Source organism: Carassius carassius, chromosome 31 (genome assembly GCF_963082965.1).
Source record: "Carassius carassius chromosome 31, fCarCar2.1, whole genome shotgun sequence".
Classification (NCBI taxonomy): Eukaryota; Metazoa; Chordata; class Actinopteri; order Cypriniformes; family Cyprinidae; genus Carassius; species Carassius carassius.
Window position 1 is genome coordinate 5,298,865 of NC_081785.1, and position 20,120 is coordinate 5,318,984.

General features: G+C 37.3%; 3 protein-coding genes across 9 annotated transcripts in view; 1 reads left to right on the plus strand and 2 right to left on the minus strand.

The window, feature by feature from the left end:
* Positions 1-2,651, minus strand: part of LOC132111391 (apoptosis-stimulating of p53 protein 1-like) — a 33,406-nt gene extending 30,755 nt beyond the window's left edge. The window contains exon 1 of the mRNA XM_059518639.1: positions 2,501-2,651. Coding sequence (XP_059374622.1) covers positions 2,501-2,509 — 9 coding nt within the window. The 5' untranslated portion in view covers positions 2,510-2,651. The remainder of the gene's footprint in view (positions 1-2,500) is intronic.
* Positions 2,652-4,828: 2,177 nt separating this feature from the next.
* On the minus strand, positions 4,829-8,019 carry LOC132111392 (protein tyrosine phosphatase type IVA 2-like). Of its 5 annotated transcripts, none has more exons than XM_059518649.1 (9): positions 7,857-8,019; positions 7,118-7,154; positions 6,714-6,790; positions 6,194-6,459; positions 5,856-6,008; positions 5,657-5,749; positions 5,397-5,527; positions 5,048-5,122; positions 4,829-4,960 (listed from the first exon to the last, which is right to left on the minus strand). In XM_059518649.1, the coding sequence occupies exons 5-9, from the start codon at positions 5,949-5,951 to the stop codon at positions 4,849-4,851; spliced, it is 507 nt and encodes a 168-aa protein (XP_059374632.1). In that variant the 5' UTR covers positions 5,952-6,008; positions 6,194-6,459; positions 6,714-6,790; positions 7,118-7,154; positions 7,857-8,019; the 3' UTR covers positions 4,829-4,848. The 5 variants fall into 5 exon arrangements, with proteins under 5 accessions (XP_059374632.1, XP_059374631.1, XP_059374630.1 ...); XM_059518648.1 differs by having other exon boundaries at positions 5,856-6,016; positions 7,857-8,018; XM_059518647.1 differs by having other exon boundaries at positions 5,856-6,459; positions 7,118-7,151; positions 7,857-8,018.
* Positions 8,020-8,813: 794 nt separating this feature from the next.
* LOC132111393 (gap junction beta-4 protein-like) lies at positions 8,814-11,589 on the plus strand. 3 transcript variants are annotated; one of them, XM_059518651.1, is made up of 2 exons: positions 8,814-8,947; positions 9,999-11,589. In XM_059518651.1, the coding sequence occupies exon 2, from the start codon at positions 10,019-10,021 to the stop codon at positions 10,778-10,780; it is 762 nt and encodes a 253-aa protein (XP_059374634.1). In that variant the 5' UTR covers positions 8,814-8,947; positions 9,999-10,018; the 3' UTR covers positions 10,781-11,589. The 3 variants fall into 3 exon arrangements, with proteins under 3 accessions (XP_059374634.1, XP_059374635.1, XP_059374633.1); XM_059518652.1 differs by having other exon boundaries at positions 8,884-8,938; XM_059518650.1 differs by lacking the exon at positions 8,814-8,947 and adding an exon at positions 8,957-9,129.
* The last annotated feature ends 8,531 nt before the right edge of the window (positions 11,590-20,120 follow it).

Sequence of the window (20,120 nt, forward strand, 5' to 3'; positions counted from 1 at the left end):
TCAAGTGACACTGAAGACTGGAGCAATGGCTGCTGAAAATTCTGCTTTGTCATGACAGGAATAAATTACAATATTTACTGCCTTCTCAAATTGCTAAATAAACAAACCTGGTCACAAAATAAGTTACCATTAATGCTAAGGTGAAGCACTAGAGTCATTATCAGGAGATTTAGAGAGTCAGCAATACTGTGAGGTCACAGTTTCAATAATGAGACTCTGGGGAGATGTGAATTACACTAGTGAGGACCAATAACTAAAGCACACACTGGCTCAGCTTCATACTACAGCGATATGGGATGCATTAAAGCTCCTGAGCTGCCAACACTCTCTGTTCTGAGTGCAGATGAAGTTGTAATCTCTCAGCCAGAAAGCTGCCTGCCAGAGTCTAAAGGACAGGAAAAAACACATGATCCCATCACTAATTTGTGCATGTTGGTTGTTTGGCAGATCAATTCTTAAACTCTGGTACTTTTATAATTACATGTCAATCTAGAGTCTTGAGGTTAATCGCACATGTCTGCATTGGAGTCTGACACGTTATAGAATTATTCATGTGGTCTACTAAAGGCAATAGCGGAAACATGCAGCCAAAAGTGATGGAATCTCTGACTAATTCACTACAAGGGAAGTGTGCAGCTCATTAACTCTATCAGTTAACTCTAAATCCACTCTCAGTCCAATCTGTCTGGACTCCAAATGTGACTGCCTGTGCAAAGGTGAAAGGTTAACTTCAGTACAGAGGATGCTTCTTTCATTCACCTTTGACCCTTGACCCCATCTGGCTCTCCCAGTAATCTGTACTCTAATACCTCCTATTGCCTCATGGAGATGAAAAATAAAATGGCAGTTTCAATTCTAACAGTATTCTGTGCAATTGCTGGAAAAAGTGCTCCAGGATTTGGGATGTGAGGGATTCGAAAGCATACAACACTGAGTGTGTCACAATTCAGGAATTCTGACAACTGACCCAACCTTTCCACAGCTCACCGCAGAGCGCCTTCAAATACTTCCCACAGGCTAATGTTTCATTCAAACCTTCCACAAACTGCATCACTCTCACTCAGAAACAAGAACAGTACAAGAAATCTGACAGGATGAGAAACCCAAACATAATGTACAATAAATATCAATAATAGCAGAATAAATTAAAAAGACATAGCATTTTATAATAATAACTGGGTGAACAAGACAACCCAGGAACACTTTACAATAAGGTTACACTGGTTAGCATAGTTAATGTATTAGCAAACATGACCTAACAATAAACAATAGATTTTTTAACTTTTTATTAGTCCTTATTAATATTAGGTAGTAAAAATATAATTGTTCATTTTTTGTTCATGATAATTCACAGTTCATTAATTACATTTAAAGGGATAGTTCACCCAAAAATGAAATTCTAAAGTTATTTACGAAGTTGTTACAAACCTGTATGAATTTCTTTCTTCTACTAAATGTTGGTAACCAACATTTTCTTCACTCTATGGAAGTCAATGGCTACCGACAGCTTCTTTTATCTTTAACAGAAGAAAGGTTTTTTTTTTTTTTACAACATGAGTATTAGTAAATGACAACAGAATCTTCATTTCTGGAGGAACTATTACTTTACCAAATACAATGTTTTGATTTTAAAAATGTATTATACTGAAAATAATATTGACTAATATTGAGAATAAATAATTCATAAGTTCATTATTAGTTCACCTTAAACTAATGAAAACAAAAATGAAATATTACTGTAATTGTAATAGTGATGCTAGAACTTTTCTAAGCCATTTTAAAATCACTGCAACAAACTGATCCAAAAATGCCCTTTTTCAGAAATAATCAAAAAGCTTTAAAAAAACATCTATATAATAGAGAATAAATACATTCATACATTTTAAGAGTGGATAAAGAGTCAAAATACTTTTGGGGGCCAGTTTAGTGAAGAAGAAAAAAACTGTAAAACAATTTCCACTCATAAATTCACTCACAAACAATAGAAACAAAACTAACAAAACAGAATTAGAAAAACTGAAATAGTATTTTCTTATCAAATATACTGAAAATAAACTTTTCATAAAAAAATTTTTTATAGTATGTGAAAATATAAAGAGATCCTATTCATTCTAGGACATTTTACAGTAAGACTTCAACCAAAATCTGAGAAGCCATACAGCCTACTGTTGTTTTGTTGACTTAAAATGATATATTGTATGTGACCAGTCACTTAACCCTCTAACAAGCAACCCACAATATTAAAATCCATATCACACCCATTTTATATGATCTGGCACATGCAGTGATTTCTTAAGCATGACTGCTTCTCCAACTCGATCCTTACTACGACTACGATAAGAGCCGCATTCCTTCATGAAAGTCTAACTGAATCCCGCAGTCCAACGTAATGCATACACAAGTTATGAATGAATGTTGAGTTAGAGCTGTCAATCATGTTCCTGACAGACAGCTCTGAGTCTCAGCGGCAGTAAAGTATTATGAGCCGTTACAAACTTACCGGCATCATGATGGCAGAATAGCGAAATCAATCAGAAAGACCCGAATTAAAACACAAGTATTTTAACTTCCAAAGGAGATGGGACAAAAAGTTAAATGGACAATTCTGTAATTCAAGCCCTTTGCACGTTATGAGTTTGGTCCTGTGAATGAGGGGAAAGGATGCGCCAGCTGAACTGGGTCATTTACGTCACAGCGGCTTCCCAATCCAGTGGCTTCGGCGTTTTGAGCAGGTTTTTATGGCAAGCCGTTTTCACATTTATATCTTAACTCGTATCTGTCTATATTTTACTCGTATTTTTAATTTACGTAATATTTACGTATTATTTACAGGATTATCTTATTTTACGGCTATATGAGAATACTTTAATACATGAAGTGTCTAAAAACACTTCAATCTAATTTGTAGCATGAAAACAGGAATAGATGCTGGTGAATATCTGAATAGTTACTAGCAATTAGAGAATAAGTACTAATGACTGAAACAGGTACCTGCAACATCTGGAATACATATAAATCAGAAGTGAACAGCCTAATAGATATCTGAACCAAAGATCACAATTGAATTCACTAAAAATAAAAATGGGTAGCTTTAAATTGGGATAGTAATAGCGTTTGATAACAAGATAGTCACAACTGTGCTTAATAGTAGTTTAGAACTTGTATTAAAAACATTATATAGTGTAAAATAATATATTTTGAGGCATAAATGTTAATATGGCTTGCCATACGCGTAAACAATCCGTACGGGAAGTCGTGGCCTAATGGTTAGAGAGTCGGACTCCCAATCGAAAGGTTGTGAGTTCGAGTCCCGGGCCGGCAGGAATTGTGGGTGGGGGGAGTGCATGTACAGTTCTCTCTCCACCTTCAATACCACGACTTAGGTGCCCTTGAGCAAGGCATCGAACCCCCAACTGCTCCCCGGGCGCCGCAGCATAAATGGCTGCCCACTGCTCCGGGTGTGTGCTCACAGTGTGTGTGTGTGTTCACTGCTCTGTGTGTGTGCATTTCGGATGGGTTAAATGCAGAGCACAAATTCTGAGTATGGGTCACCATACTTGGCTGAATGTCACTTCACTATGGAATTCTACTACTGCGAAGGTTTAGCTCATGAATATTAAATAGATCATACTGACGCAAAATTTAAAAAGTATCCAGTCACGCAACGTGATTAATAATCATGAGCCTAATCTTTACCATAGTAGCATTCGCGTTCAGGCAACAACTATTTGACTGTCTGTACAGTCAATCTGCATTGCACCGAATCGTGGTCAAGAAAAGAAAACCACCGAAATTGCACGAACATTCTATTCGTTTGGCGAAAAATTAAATAAGTAAAATAAATAAATAAATTTGTTTTTGTATTAGATTGAAATAGCAAAACCATCCATGGTATTTTTCTTATTTGTAAATATATGATACATGTTGTATTATTAATCATAATTGAATGAACTTTAATCATTCATGTTTAAAAATATACATAAATGAGAATTAAGAATGTTATATCTGATTTTAGGAATTTGGTTTCAGGAATCGGATTAATGGAATTTTAGTTACTTTACACCATACATGAGTATTGAAAAAATATTCACTACCATAAAATAAATACATTACGTTTCTATTGTATTACAATAAGAGATCTAATACAATGTTTCTTGCACATATTACAGTGTATCAGATGTCGGTTTATGCCAAAATTTCTGTTTTCCACCAACATTAAGTGAAGAGAAAAAGAACATTACAACCAAAATATTTTTTTCCCTTCATTTTTATTATTATTCTTTGAATTTGACTCATTTCACAATCAGTTTGGAGAGGAAGTTTTGTTGACTGGATTATCTAGGATTTCATTCATCTGTCCATTTTACTGACAACCATAATCTAGTATCCATCAGTGCTATGAATCTCTTGGAATGTTTGATATCTATAACATTAGATACTGGAGTGTTGCCCATGTAACTTTGGAGAAGCTGACAGACTTCAAGAGAAGCACCAACAAAATGAGTTCACTTACTGCAGGATGCAGATCATCACAGGTTGTTACACAATCCAGAAAACTGGGGACACCAAGTTTTAGATAGGGCATAAAACACTAACAACTGCTGTCAATCATTATATCAATGTGTTTGTAACAATGAAAAACATCGCTAGCGAGACCTGCTTGTGAATTTACAAGATTGGCTAGACTGTTCGGTCAAAAAAACACTACTGCGTAACCTGTTTGTGTACTTGGCACAGTAGTACAGCAAAATCCTGGTCCAATATAGTAATCAAACAAAAATGGATCATAACACTAACAATAATAATTAATGTCAATCGTTTCTAAAGATCCTTTGGATGAATGTTTATTTACTGAATGCAGCAGTTTTGACCATTGGCATCCTTGAAGCGCAGGCGCATCTTGGGTTTGTATTTTTCAAGGTACATAAGCTGTTTGGCGTTAAATGCCCCACGCCTTTTCCTAAAAAGAAAAATGATCGGTCACATCACAAAATTACAAAGAATACAAAAATAAAAATCATATTCCATATAAATTTGTGTCACTCACTCACGAATATACTCGACAGCATCTTCGTACATCATCCCGCATTCAATTAAGGCTATGGCCACCAAGACAGGAGCTCTGAACACACACACAATTCTCATTTAAAACAAGTTACGATTCGTGACACTTGGTATATTGAGCAGGAATTTCACGGACTGACAAATGCCGAGGGTCACACCATTACAGTGCAAAATGTTCCAGAAGAACGAGATGTTTCTGCACATCAGGTCCAAGGAAACTCAAAAATGACACAGAGTAATATCTCAGTGAGCTACAGACAGACAACCACAAACCAAGACTTCATATCAGTGTGTGAACCAGACTGAATCAGATTTGTCCTGATGATACATACCGTCCCAATCCAGCAACGCAATGTACTGCAATGCAACAGCCTGGTTCATCTTTAAATTTACATTTGAGAAGGTTCAACCAGTCATCAACAATTTGATCAGGGGGCGAACAACCATCATCAAAAGGCCAATCCTAAAAGCAAACACATTTTTCCATTCAGTAAAACACAAAGAAACAATCCTCTGCGATAATATTAGAAAAACGGCAACAAATTCTGTCTGAATCTTTGGGATATTTAAAGAGGTTCATTTCAAATCTCACCAAAACTTCAATGCCTTCTTTTTCCACTGGTGTTTTGTCATAAGTTGCATCACAAACCCGGACAAGCGTCTGCACTCCAAAACTCTTCAGTTCCTAAAATACATTGATAAAAAAATTAAAAGAAAAGAAAAAAAAACTCAGCTCTGACCCTCATGTTAATATTACTATCCATATCAACTGCTCCCATCTTGAGCCTTACCTCTGTAAACTTGGCCAGCTGTGAATTGGTGGGATTGTGGGTGATGAGAAACCTCATGCATTCGTAGGTGATCTCAACAGGGGCTGGGCGATTCATTTTGACACTCAAATGAAGTTTTAATTGGACTTGATGAAAAGAAAACTTCTGAATGGTCTACAGGGCTATAGAAATAATGATTTCAAAATATCAAAGCAATTTAACTTTGAGGTAACGCTCTAATTTTTCTAAAAAAAAGAAAAAAGGGATACAGGAGAAGGAGACAACTTTCACGCTCCCACGGCTTTAAAATAAAAACTAAAAGAAGGGGACTATCCTTCTGATTCGCAATTTATGATTACCCCATTCAGGAGAGGAGAGATGTTCAGATGGCACTAAAGAGAAAAAACGCTTCGCTCTCTAGTACCTGGATTGGCTCAAACCGATTCATAAACTTTAACTCTGGACAAGAAAAAAAGATGCTCCCCGAAAAGTGCAGAATTTAAGACGGGCAGTCAGGTAGTGTAATCTTCATATGGCAGGCCCTCTGTTCACTTGTCTACAATGACCAGGTGCTGTGCCTGGCAGAAGTCTCCACTCACACTGACAAACGCCATAAATGTGCAGCCTGGAATAGAAAAGGACAGTGACCAATTAATAACCAGGGCAGTGGATCCTCAGGCACATCACAACCGGCAAGTGCAGTGAACCCAACATGTCACCATTAACAGCAAATGATTACTGGATATACCCTACAGCTGAAGAGAGACCTCATTCCACCGCAGATATTGACTTCAGCCGTTGCCGAAGCATACAGGTCTTGCAAAACATTATAACACGATGGTATACATGGAAAATATTTATCAATCGGTCCACACTTACTTTCAATAAGTGAACAGAAAACAAGTTGAGAACTCTGCATTCTATCTTCACCATTCGTGACTGTCTCTGCTTTGCACCTAGAGAAGATAATCGACATAAAACAACACATAAACAAGGCTTTTCTTCATTCCAAACTGTTAATATTTATTTTTAAAGAAATCAGTCAAGAATGGAAAATAAAAAGAGCTTTTGTATGTCTGTTTGTGTTTGTACAGACTTACGTTATAAAAGCTTATCTTAAATTATCCTAAAAAGGTGCATATACATTTTCAAAGCCCACACACATATTCTTATGTCTGTATGACACATAGATCAGTCACCACTGCCCATATTGTCTATTTTTGACCATAATCTCATTCTTAAAGGGACAGTTCACAAAAATGAAGAATCTGTCATTTACTCACCTTCATGTTCCTCCAAATCCAGGTAAATGTACTTCTGCTGTGGGAAACAAAGAGAGATGTTAAGCAGAATGACGGCATCTGTCATCATTCACTTTTGATACATATTTCCCCATACAATGAAAGTGAATGGTGACTGTGAATGTCATTCTGTCTAACACATCTCTTTGTATTGTGCTCCACAGAAGACATTTTTGGATTGGAACGACATGAGAGAGAGTAAATGGAAGAAGCAAAACAAAAATGGTTTTGCAACTATTCTTTTAAATCAGAAAAAAATTGCATGGAACACAATGGGGTACATTTGCGGACCACGCATTAATCAATATTTGTGGAAGACGGATTAAACAACAATTTAATTTAAAAAACGATACTAACTTTGTTAGTATCCACATGCAAATCATCATGCCCATAGAACCCACTGCCTTATTGTGTGAATTTTAAGGCGGTTTATAAAAATAGATGTTATTTAAAAAGATTATCGTTGTTATCTGACAGTTCAAGTCATTAATACATATTTACACTATATATAATATAGTATAATTACGCTACAATGGTAAAACATTGGTTAAAAAAGCCCCATGTTTGTACGCGATTAGGTCGCTCATGTCCGACTAGCGTACGTTAGAGCTACTAAATGCGTACATTTTTTACAGACACGCACAAATTCACAATCCATCGATCACCTAGATGTTTATTTATGACAGAATAAAATGAGATTTAATATAATATAAATACTTACAAAGAGCTGACGGTAGATATGAATACCGTAACAAAGAGAGAAATGGTTGAGAGACGCTGCTAGCCGGCTAGCTCTCCCCGACCATAGAGCTCCCGTAACCAGGCGACAATTCCGGTCCGCGCAGATGACCGCTGATTGCTGATTGGCTGGCCGCAGTCACCTGGCCAATAAAACAGCTCCATTCACGTTCAAACGAACACGTTCCATTTTTATCCGCTAATCGGTCTGGACCAATCGCGTTGATCCCTCTAACATCTATACATTTTAATCTTTACTGTCTATGATTTTAATAGTTGTTTGTGCTTATTACTGTGTGTGTGTGTGTGTGTGTGTGTGTGTGTGTGTGTGTGTGTGTGTGTGTGTGTGTGTGTGTGTGTGTGTATATATATGTGTATATATATATACAGTGACTGTATGGCCGTTTTAAGTAAAATGTATCATTTATATATATATATATATATATATATATATATATATATATATATATATATATATATATATATATATATATATATATATATATATATATGTATGTATGTATAAATGATACATTTTACTTGAAATTAAATAAGCATGAATTAATATAAAATAATGTGTATATGAATTAAATTAGGTCGTGCAAGTGTCTTTATAACGTAGAAATTAACCATATAACCTATCAAATGGCCACACATCATTAAAATATTTATTAAAACATTTAAGGATCTCACAGCATAGATTTTAAAAATGAAGTTGTCGCCATCTCCTGGTAAGAAAGAGTTATAGCATGTATCATAAATTTTTTCCATTTAATAGCCAAAACCGACAACATTCTATGCCTGCAATCTGCTTCGAAAATTGATCTCAATGATTAAAAAAATTATCTTAATGAACAATTTTGTGTGTTTTTATGTACTCTACAATATTTGCAGATTGCTGGGTGTGGTCATGACACATAACAAGGTTGCAAGGCTTCAAAATGTATCCAACTCACGCAGGCTAACTCACGTTACAGTCCCTGTCTGTAAGATGATATCTAGTGAATACCATGCACCACCCACACTGCAGCACCACACCCCCCTAATGCAGCTACCTCATCACAGGTATCTCATGTGAGTACACCACACACACACTCAGGTATGATGGTGGCTAGGCCATAGATCAGGTTGGACAGGATTTCTTAAGGGCTTTTACTATAGTTTCAATCTTTTGCTCTTTTTGTGCCTTTTTTTTTGTTGTTGTTCTATTTTTGTGCTTCCTGTTTAAATGTCAGTCAGTCTTGCGGCAAAACACGGTAAGACATTTATCTTCATGCATTACTGAATACTTATTAGTTACTACCGAGTAGCTACCAAAAGATAGGTCTTATCATCATAGGAATTGCAAGAAACTACATGAAAATACTACATTTTAGTATATATATACATATATAGCATATATATATATATATATATATATATATATATATATATATATGCTATATATATAAAACAGTTATTCTAATCTAATAATATTTTAAATTATTACCATTTGTACTGTATTTTAAAAATCATCTATGTAAAGCCTTAGTGAGCATATTAGACTTATTTTAGAAGCACATAGACACACTATTTATGTTACTGTGTATTATTACAAAAATGTTAAAAACATGTAGGAGCAACTATGAGACATCTTAGCTGTGACAAACCCTGGTGTGATCCAGCATGACAAATCCACATTTTTGCCTGCAAAAAACCTGTTTGGGAACACCTGCTTGTTATATTTAAATGTGTCACCCTTGTGTTTGCTAAAACTCTTATTATAAGGTCACCTGTCATAACGTCCATTTAAAGCACTCAGAACAGTATCAGATTTTGCAAACTTTTTGGATTAGAGTTTAAGATACAATCTGGAGTAGGCTACCTGTGATGCATGGCAGAACGCCGCCGGAGTTTAAATATTAATCAAAGACAAAATCTCCACTGGCTAATTAAAAAGATAATCAGCAACACAAAAAAATGACATGATGAAAACCCATTAGGTTTTTGGTTAAATTTAGAGCATACTTTCATGACACCAGTTGTCAAGAGATTCACTGGTCCAAACCAGAATGGCCTGTTTCTGTTATTTTATCCTTGTCATTGTGCAAAAGTTTGGAGTTTCATGTTATTGTGTTTATTCCAGGACTTCGTTTGTGATCAGGGATGAACTGGTCAGGACTGGAGGCCCTTCTTAGCGGGGTCAATAAATATTCTACAGTGTTTGGTAGAGTTTGGCTGTCTGTGGTGTTTGTGTTTCGTGTTCTGGTGTTTGTGGTGGCAGCTCAACGCGTTTGGGGCGACGAGAGCAAAGACTTTGTTTGCAACACCAGGCAGCCCGGCTGCACCAACGTCTGCTACGACAGCACGTTCCCCATCTCTCACATCCGTCTGTGGGCCTTACAGCTCATCTTTGTCACATGTCCATCCCTCTTGGTCGTAGCCCACGTCAAATACAGAGAGGAAAAAGACAAGAAGTACACGGCCGTCCACGAGGGCACCCATTTATACGCCAACCCTGGGAAAAAGCGTGGGGGTCTCTGGTGGACCTACCTGTTAAGCTTGATCTTTAAAGCCACAGCTGATGCTGCCTTTCTCTATATTCTTCATCACATGTATAAAGGATATGACCTCCCTCGCCTTACCAAGTGTTCGCTGGAGCCTTGTCCGAATACAGTGGATTGTTTCATCGCCCGTCCCACGGAGAAGAAAATCTTCACACTCTTCATGGTGACCTCCTCTGCGCTCTGCATCTTCATGTGTATCTGCGAAATGGTTTATCTCATTGGAAAGCGTATAATAAAATACTTCATGATGCAAGAAGCACCACCGCGACGATCTAAAAGACCAGACCCGACTCTTACCAGCAGCCAAAACTTGAGTTTACACAAATTAAAAGACACCTCAATGGACAAAACTGCTCTTTAGTGACAGCAGTCTGTCGCCAGAACCTTTAACAACCTCAGTGAGTTCGGGATACGGGATAAAAAGCTCTTTCTGCTTCATACAAAATAGCAAATACAAATAATGGAAACAAATGCAACTAAATAAATAAAAATAAATTAGTTTTTATTTTACTATAATAACTATGCATTTACTACAGACATCGTGTTACTTTTAAACAGTAATAAATATATATATATATTTTTATAAAATATATTTGTTTTTATTTGCATGTCTAAGGTATGGTAGCCAGGTATATTATAGGTTTTTTAGAATTTAAATGCACTTTAGAATGAGCTTTAAAAGGAAAGGTTGACTGTGAATGCTTTGCAATCAGTGTCAACTAGTTTTCATGCAAATATGGTATCGACCTCAAAATTTACATGTCTCCAACAGGGCCATGCATTTTAAAGTTTTGTTTTTTAGGATATCTTTTTGTGTTTGTATTCAGTATACATAGAATACCAATTAAAAATTAATTTAGGTGTAAATGATGCCTTAGCTTTATTGGTTTTATGAAATCGACAGAGGATGTGAAAGGATATGATTTTAATAAAAGCATCAGTCGCCCAAAAATAAGAAATCTGTCATTATTTACGTATCCTAATGTCTTTCAAGGAGATATCAATAATGTGCAAGCTGCTCTTTGTCTTTGTCAGAATTTAAATGGTGCCTTTCTTTTGATCACAGAACTCTATAATATGGCTTCAGAAGACTTGACCACTTTTATGATGCTTTTTGTAAATTTGTGTGGAAAATGCAGCTCTGATGAATAAAGAATGTCTTTGAGTAAATGCCGGCTGAATTTAATTTCTGGGTAACTATTCCTTTAAAATTACTTACATCAAGGTAAAATCTGCCAAATCAAATCCCTTCTCAGCATAATTCATCGGACATTCTCTGGATCTTTTTCAGTCCTCATTTCTGTCAGCCTACTCTGCTTTTGTACCTAGAATGCATTTAAAAATAAAATCGTTTAGCACACTGTACCAGTGCACATTCATTTACATGTTACATAAGGAGCACCTCTTGATCTATTGCCTTCAGCATCCAGTGATTACATCCCTCCTACCTCCTATCTCACTCACACACCACACACAAATATATCACACTACACACGAGGGCAGCAAAAAAAAATGATTTAGTGTGTATTTATTTGAATGCATTTCAATGATAATGTGAAAACAAAACATGATTCTTTCATCCTAACCATTTTATCTGACCTGAACAATTTCCAAGCACTGGTACGTCTCTAACCTGCAGATAATCTTTCAGTCTTCAGCACACTGTCCAGAAATAATACAGCAAATGTCCAAATGTATGATTCACTCACTCTGTGCTGCTCCTCCTACACATGTGCCCTGGCTTCAGCTCAAATGCACACAGCAAACAATCAATCCCACTCACGAACACAAACCAGCTCACACACACTTATAGAAATACCACCACACACACTCAATATTGCTTCTCTTCTGCTAAATTATGTTTTAGAGTTGTGCGCCATTCAGAATTCTATTGAGAATATTTCATATTCACTTCTCAAATTTGAATTAAATTTGGATTAAGGTAACAAACAGAAACAGAACTGTAAGTGTAATTTAAGTTTAAAGAAATAGCATTACGTTGGGTTTTTTAACAGTATATATGGGATATTTCCAGAAATATTATATATTAATAATTATTAATATATGTCATAATTTATCCAATATTTCTCAGATCACTTTTTATCTATTTTCTAGGAAAATACATTATTATTTATTTATTTTTTACAACAAAGATGCCATACATTGATTAAATTGATGACTTTTACATTATTGCTAAAAATAAACAATGCATTATTTTGATATTATTTATATTCATACAAATAATTCTGAAAAATATGTATCATGCTTAAAAGAAATATTAAGCAGCACAATTGTTTTCAATGTTAATAGTAATAAGAAATTCTGCTTAGCTACCAGATCAGCATATAAAAATAATTCTGAAGGATCATGTGACACTGAAGACTGGAATAATGGCTGCTGAAAATTCAGCTTTGTCATCGCAAGATTCAATTACATTTTAAAAACATTATAATAGGAAATAGTTATTTTAAATTGTTATATTTATTATTATGTATTTATTTTACTGTAATATTGATCAAATATGTGCTGATTTGGAGAGCATTTTTCTAAAATATAAAAAAAATCTTACCAACCCCAAACATTTGAATGGTAGTTTCCAAAAACTAAAATTATACAACATACATTACATAAACAATATATGATTTGGTCCATTAAATATGGTGAAGGAACATGTCATTTCCAAGAATGCTTAAGTTGACCCCCAAATCTTCAAAATGGAACCAAACAACATGAAGCAGCTTTGACCATCTTTCTGTTCTTGCCCATTTTGTTGTTGTGTAACTGTAACATGTTGATTTTCTCTTACCATCTTTTCCAATTCAATATACTGAGGGGTGGGACCAAATTATTTCAAATAAATTGGCTTTACAGCACTTTAGCATACTATTAGCATGCTTTTTCTGCCACACACACACACACACACACACACACACACACACACACACACACACACACACACACACACATATATATATATATATATATATATAGATATATAACATAGAGTAGTATGAAATGCTGTTCCATACTCATGAATTGAAAGGGAGAGTTCTTAAATAATGATTTTGCCCAACCTTGTTAAGGCTTCTCAATTCCATTTTGAAACTGTTTTGAAACACATAGAGACATCATAGTGCTGGGAATTCATGTTATGTGTTGCTGCAGAATATTCAATCGAGGCCAAAAGATTCAGGTTGGACCCAGGAACAACAATATTATGCATTACAAATGGAACAGAACAAGCATAATGTAGGTTACTGAGGAACAACGGTGGTTGGCAGCAAAATCCCATGCACCCCAGCACCATAGACATATAGTGTGTTGCTGGCACTCGACCCACTTATGCTTTATCTTGGCACACAATGCATTTGGTTTGGCCTCATTTACACTGAACTAATTAATTTAACTAAAAATAGCCCATTTGGCCCCTACAACACCACCAGAATTTCAGGACCCTTCACTCTGATCCCAAATAATTCACATGAGAATATATATATACATATAGGCCATGAGACAGATGGAGCAAAGGAAAGGAGGCTGAAGGTGGGTGGAGCCTGAGAAGGCTATCCAAAAGCATGCTAAGTAAACAGCTAAGAATAAAAATAAATTAAGTGACAAAATGAAGACTTTGATCCTCCACATCTGATTTATTGACAACTCAGGCAGAACACATTTCCTTTGCAATGTGTTAACAGGTGAAACAACTCTCCCTGCTTAATTTAAACTTTATAAACTGAGCTAAGCACACATATTTTACTGCATATTAAGCCTTATTTGTGCTATAAACTGTGCTCCTTTATCAATGAGGTCAAATTTTCTACATCAGCCTATTTGCTATTCATCATTCAGCACGTTGTCACACTCAGTTCTTTAAATATTACCCCAGTAACATATAACATTAATTATTGTTATGCAGAGCACACAGCATATAGCAAATAGAGTATCTATTATTGACATAACGTTAGTGTGCAATAGATTTTAAGCTTTTATATTTGATCTCTGATAGAAATATTGCCTCCACAATCACCTATTAATAGTCAGATTTATCAGTTAACCTAAATACGTACTGTTCAACATAACATTGAAATCAATAACAACTCAATAAATCCATAAAGCTGTATACCATGACATAAACTTTAAAACAAATGTAGCTTGAAAGAGAGACTTAAACTGTGCCTCAACAAAACCGCTATCAAGCACACATCCAAACTGTATTGTGAATACTGGTAGATGCTGGAGTCATGACGTGGAAATTATATGTACATTATTAAATAATGAGAAAGGAAAGCAAAAACTAAAATACCTGTTTATGATGTTTAGAATTATTAAATGGGCTCTAATACAATAGGTTTGCCAGTGCATTAATAAGAGTTAGGATACAGACTTCACCTCAGTGTGTGTCTCTGCCCCCTGTATGTACTGTGAGGACAACTCTTCCAACTCAGCTCTCTCCTGTACAACAATAGCAGCCAACTCCCCAGGCTGGCAGGAAATCTGCTGAGCTTGGTTGCCATGGAGCAGTTTGTCTGCATCCGATTGGTCCTCGCCGAATAGCTCCTGCAGCACCCCCTGCTCTAGCTCCTCCCAATAGTCCCACACAGGCTTGGAAGAGTTTGGCTCAGGTTCAGAATCAGTCAGGTCTGAGTCCCAGTCGCTATCTCCTCCTACAGCCGAGGCCATAACAAAGTCACCCTTAGAACCGCTGTCCTCTGATTCAGAATCTTTTGAGTCATATACCGAATGTCCCTCTGTCACAAGCAGGTGGCAGTCAGGAGCAGCCAGGTAGACAAAACTATCTGTAGAGAGGAAATCACATTCATCAGGGTAAGGGCAAGGTTTAGCAAAGGAAGGTGGAGGCAATGGCTCCTCCAGTGCAGGTTTTGTCATGTTTTCCTGTGTGGTTGGGGGCAGCACTGACACTGCCAGGTAGACAAAACTGTCTGTGGCAACAAATGAATCTGCATCGCTTTTTACTAATAACGTTTCTTTAGCTTCATGTTTGGAGGGGGACAGTGGTAAAGGCATATCAGTCGTTGATGTGTTCACAGTGTCATGAATCTCTTGGATTTGAGATCCTATGTCCACAGGTTTCAAGTGTGCTTGTATTTCTGTAGCTTTGGTTGTAATCTCTTTACAAAATGCTTGCTTTACTAGCTCTATGCTATTAGATCTCAGCCCAGAGGGATCTTTTTTCTCAAAAGATGCCAATTTATTTGCTTTTGGAATTGAAGAGTATGTCCCAGTCTTTCTGACATCAACTTTTCCCTCTTTCCCGTGACTAAGAGATGTAATGCTTGCAAGATCTGACATAGCTCTGTCATTATCAGAAGTGATGTCCTCTCTACTGGTTTGGCTGGGATTTGACATGTAGACACCACTCGAATCGGAGTCCAGCGTCAGGTTGGAATCTGGTGACTCGCTATGGCCATATTTGTTTCCCAATTGGGCATCTATGGTGGCAAGATCTAAACTGGTTGGGATCTTTTCATGAGCAAGTTTAATGCTCCCAGGCTGAGTCACAATAAAATTACTTTCACCTTCACACGTTTGTAAATTATATTGAAATTGTGGGTCGTCGTCATCTTGGCTTTCCACAACTTCTTGGTTCATTCTCTCAATCTCCAACATATCTTCAGCACCCAGTTCTGAGCTTGTACCTGATGGAGCTTGTGAGCCACCAAACCCGGATGGAGGATGTAAAAGAGGCCAGCGCCTTAGAGAGCCAATACTTTGCAAATCTTCTTTCCATGTCTCATCCCAAAGTGAATTAACCATCTCTAACACAGCTTCCCAGTTCTCTTCCTCACATTCAAGAGTGGTATTTTCAGCAATGCCTGGCTCAGCACTCTCCTGTATGAACATTATTTTGTTCTCTTCTTCTAAAGCTTCCTGAAAAACATTCTCAATTTTGGATGCTTCAGCTTTACATTCTTCTTGATCCCGCAAAAGCTTCCATTCCTGTAGAGAGCAATCCTTCAAATCTCTTGTTAATGTAGACTTGTCGAGCTGCCTATCCACATTTCCTTGGTGCTCGGGGAACGGTGAAAGACGAGGAATGGTCTTTTTGTCTGAGACACTCCGGATTAGCAGATAGGGTAGCGGGGGAAGAACTGGGAGGTTATGTACTGCACCACCTTGTCTTACCGTCCTCCTCCTTCCAATCAGTCGCCGGGGCCAGGTGGACTCCATTGGTGTAGGGGAGACAGCAGGTCTTTTTGATGTTTGGGAGCGCAGAAGGGGCGTAGTGTCTGTTTCAGGTTCTGGGGTAGTTGGTGGTGGTTCTTTCTCAGGCTCAGTGTTCTGGGGTTTAAAAGTCAGAAACAGATTATCTTTTGCAATGCCCCCATTGTTCCTCATACCTTGGCCAAGCTCTAGTTTGTCTTGATTTTCTTGACCACACATCAGGGCACTTACAGATAACTCTGACAGAGGTGGTCTTGGTGAAGACGGTTGGGTGGGTAAAGACTGCCTGTTGAACTGCTGATGGAAGGGCAATGGAGAGGGAGAGAAGAACACAGAAGGTGTATGTGTACCAGTGGAAATAGGGGATCCAGAGAAGGGTGAAATCTGTGGGGAGTTGAAGCTGTTTGGAAAGAAGGCAACTCCTGGGTTTAAGTAGGTCTTTTCTCCTGGGGAGAGTTCAAATGTTTCTGGGAACTTTGGTGGAGACAAAACCTTCCAGGAGTGGCGGCAGAGGTTGTCCTTCTTGCCATTGTCCTGGTGATGCCGCTTGTTCGTGGATCCGCTTGGTGCTGAGCTGCAGGATACACTGGGGGACGCCAACCTCACAAACCCTCTTGGTGACTTGCTCAGTTCATCATTTGCTAATTTCAGAGAATCAAAAATGAACCTCTCATCCAGTTTTCTGCCATTGCTGCCTAGCACAGAAGACCTTGTGTCAAACATGTCTCCACCTGCTCCCATGGAACCATTACTGGAGAAGTCGGTTTCTCGACCCCTTCTTGAACCCAGTGTGCTGTGTGCCGAACTGTGGTCGATATGTTCATTGATGCACATTGTGTCATAAATGGAGCGTTGAGGGATATACCCATCTTCATTGTAACCCTCTCTGTCATCCACTTTTTTTGAACAACAAGGGCTCTGCCGTAAGCAGCCGGGACGACTTAATGGCTTTCCCATAGTCACTTCTTGATGATGGCCTCCTACACAACCTCCAATATAATCCACCAGAAGTCTACAGCATGATTTTGCCAGAGCATGTGTACCAGGTCTTCTTAGCAATTGTTGGAGACACACATTTTTTCATTTAATCAAAAACTGAAAATACTTTATGAAACGTACTGGTCTTCTGGTGATGCCAAGAAATGGCTTAAGTATTTCCACCGAAAATAGAAATGAAAATTCAAAAAATAAAACATGCTTCCCTTAAATAAATAGTTTGACAGCAACATTAAGTGAGAAGAAAGCAACTTTGTGAGTCTGTTAGTATTACATTTCCATGTAAACAGAGTAGCTTTTCATTCATAAACTGGCATAAAGAAACTATGTCTGTCGATCCGCTCCGTTTAGCCAGATATAAGCAGTTCTGTTCCAAATTTAGAGCTCCCATTCTCCTGAGGCAACATCTTTACACTTTAAAAATGCACAGTATTAGAGCAAAAACTCACTTCCCTTCATCATTCAAATGTGCCATAACACTTCGGCATGGTCTCTTTGCACTGCTTATCTTCATCTTTTTAATCACTGACATAACTCTTGCATTCATAGCCTCGCTGGATGACAGATGGTCAGTCCAAGTCCCTTATGCGCTGGTGGTCGAGGTGTGAAAAGTGTACAGGAATCCAGTCTGTATTCCAGCATTATCTTTCAGCTCTTAGATTCTTGTCCTTCGTCACACAGAAACACAGTTCGTTTGATAAATAGCCTCTTTTTCAACACCAACGGCAGCTCTTTCTCTCCCTCCTCTCTCTTACTGCCTCATTTTCGCTCTCTCAGCTCCCTCCCCTGAGTTTTGAGGATGCTTCAGGGCTTCAGCACTTATCAGGAGCTTAGGACTTTTTTTGCCTCGTTCATTTCATTTCCTTTCAGTCACTTTTATCTCAATTTGGTTTGACCTCTAATAAGATGGCTTAGATTTCCATCAGATGTTATCTGCATTTGCCAATATCCTTGCCTTATCAGTGTAAATAAAAATCTCATCTAAATTAAATGGTTAGCACAAATTATGCCAACAGCATGGCTTTTAAAAATGCATAGTTTGACATTGTATGTTTTTCAAACAATGACTCAGTCATGCACTGCCAGATTGTCTGTCTTTGTTGTACTTCTCTCTCCCACACACTCTCCTCTCATTCTCTAACCCTCTCAAAACACACCTCATCTGCCCGGAGCACGCCCACACACTCTTTTTGAACAGGCAATATAAACGTGATCTATCCCTGAGATGTGCCATGACCAATTGTACATTTACGAACAACTGATATAAGATAATAGTGACCAGGCAAACAGCATTTGCCCTTTAACAACTGTAGATATAAATAGTTCAGCTGCCTTACTTATATATACTGCTCCCCTTATGTTAGCCAGGCAATGCTGAAAGTCAGTGGAGGCTAAATTAAAGGTCCTGATGTGGGACGTTTAGGTTAAATTAGACAATAATTGCATCACTAAAGGCTGATGCATATTATATATATATATATATATATATATATAAAGTGGTTTTCATATCTGAATTGCATGATTCTCAACAGCAGCAGCACATTCAGAATCCAGTGTGAAGCACAAGCAACAGCTCTTGTCTCCGTTACCATGGTAGCGAATGACAATTGGCTTTACATCGTAGGCTGGCGTTGCATCTATCTGTGCAAATATCAGCATAATCATGTGGCTAAACATTGCTTATTTGATTCCCTATTGTTGCCCTGTCAAAGTCCTGTCACTTGTACTAACAAAGCAGGACTGCCCTCTATTGACTGAGACAGGACACTTTGACTCCATAAACGCATCACGATCATAAATATTGTATAAACATCTTTTCTAGAAGCTAAACATCTAATTACAGAAACCAAGCAAGGTCTTGACTGCCAGAGTTTTGAGGCCATCTGTACCTGTATGTCTGTGGTCTAGAAAAAAATTATTTCAGCAGATACTAACATTGAAAATTGTCTTTTTCTTCCGTGCATCTTATACACATGGGAATATACACATTCTTGTCCATTAAAATGCAATTTGATTTCTAACTTTACTGTCTGTCCTCTCATAGCGGAGTGCAAGTATAAATTTGTTACTAGCATCGCCAACAGTTGCTCAAATCACCAATACTGCTTTGTGGCTGTGAATTGTTTTCATGTCAATAAGTGAAAAATTAGCCATTTTGTAGAAAGCAAGTTAAAATCAGGGGCAACCCTTATAAATTGTACCAGAAGCAAACCAGTCATACATATGAGAATTCATATATATTTTCAAATGTTACCAACAATGACATGATGAATGTTTAAACTTAAAAAGCTTTCACTAAATAATACTAAATACTGAGAAACAATATCTACTGTGTCTAAAAACCAAACCGTCCAAATTTCATTTTCGGTAACATTCATGATTGAATAAATGACTTAAGGAATGTCTGTTGAGCTTGTGCACAATTTCAGTTTCATTCATGTCTGTTTGTATTCCATTCCCGTCTGAATAAAAGTAATATATTGATGTCATTAAATGTCTCATGATGTTCTTTTAGCTGTTTT

Excerpts from the sequence above, each read along its gene's own strand:
- LOC132111393 (XM_059518651.1), top strand. The coding sequence starts at position 10,019 with ATGAACTGGTCAGGACTGGAGGCCCTTCTTAGCGGGGTCAATAAATAT.
- LOC132111392 (XM_059518649.1), bottom strand. The coding sequence starts at position 5,951 with ATGAATCGCCCAGCCCCTGTTGAGATCACCTACGAATGCATGAGGTTT. Across the intron at positions 5,750-5,855 it reads AGCTGGCCAAGTTTACAGAG|GAACTGAAGAGTTTTGGAGT; the intron begins GTAAGGCTCAAG and ends AATGTATTTTAG. Across the intron at positions 4,961-5,047 it reads GCTGTCGAGTATATTCGTGA|GAAAAGGCGTGGGGCATTTA; the intron begins GTGAGTGACACA and ends TTTTCTTTTTAG.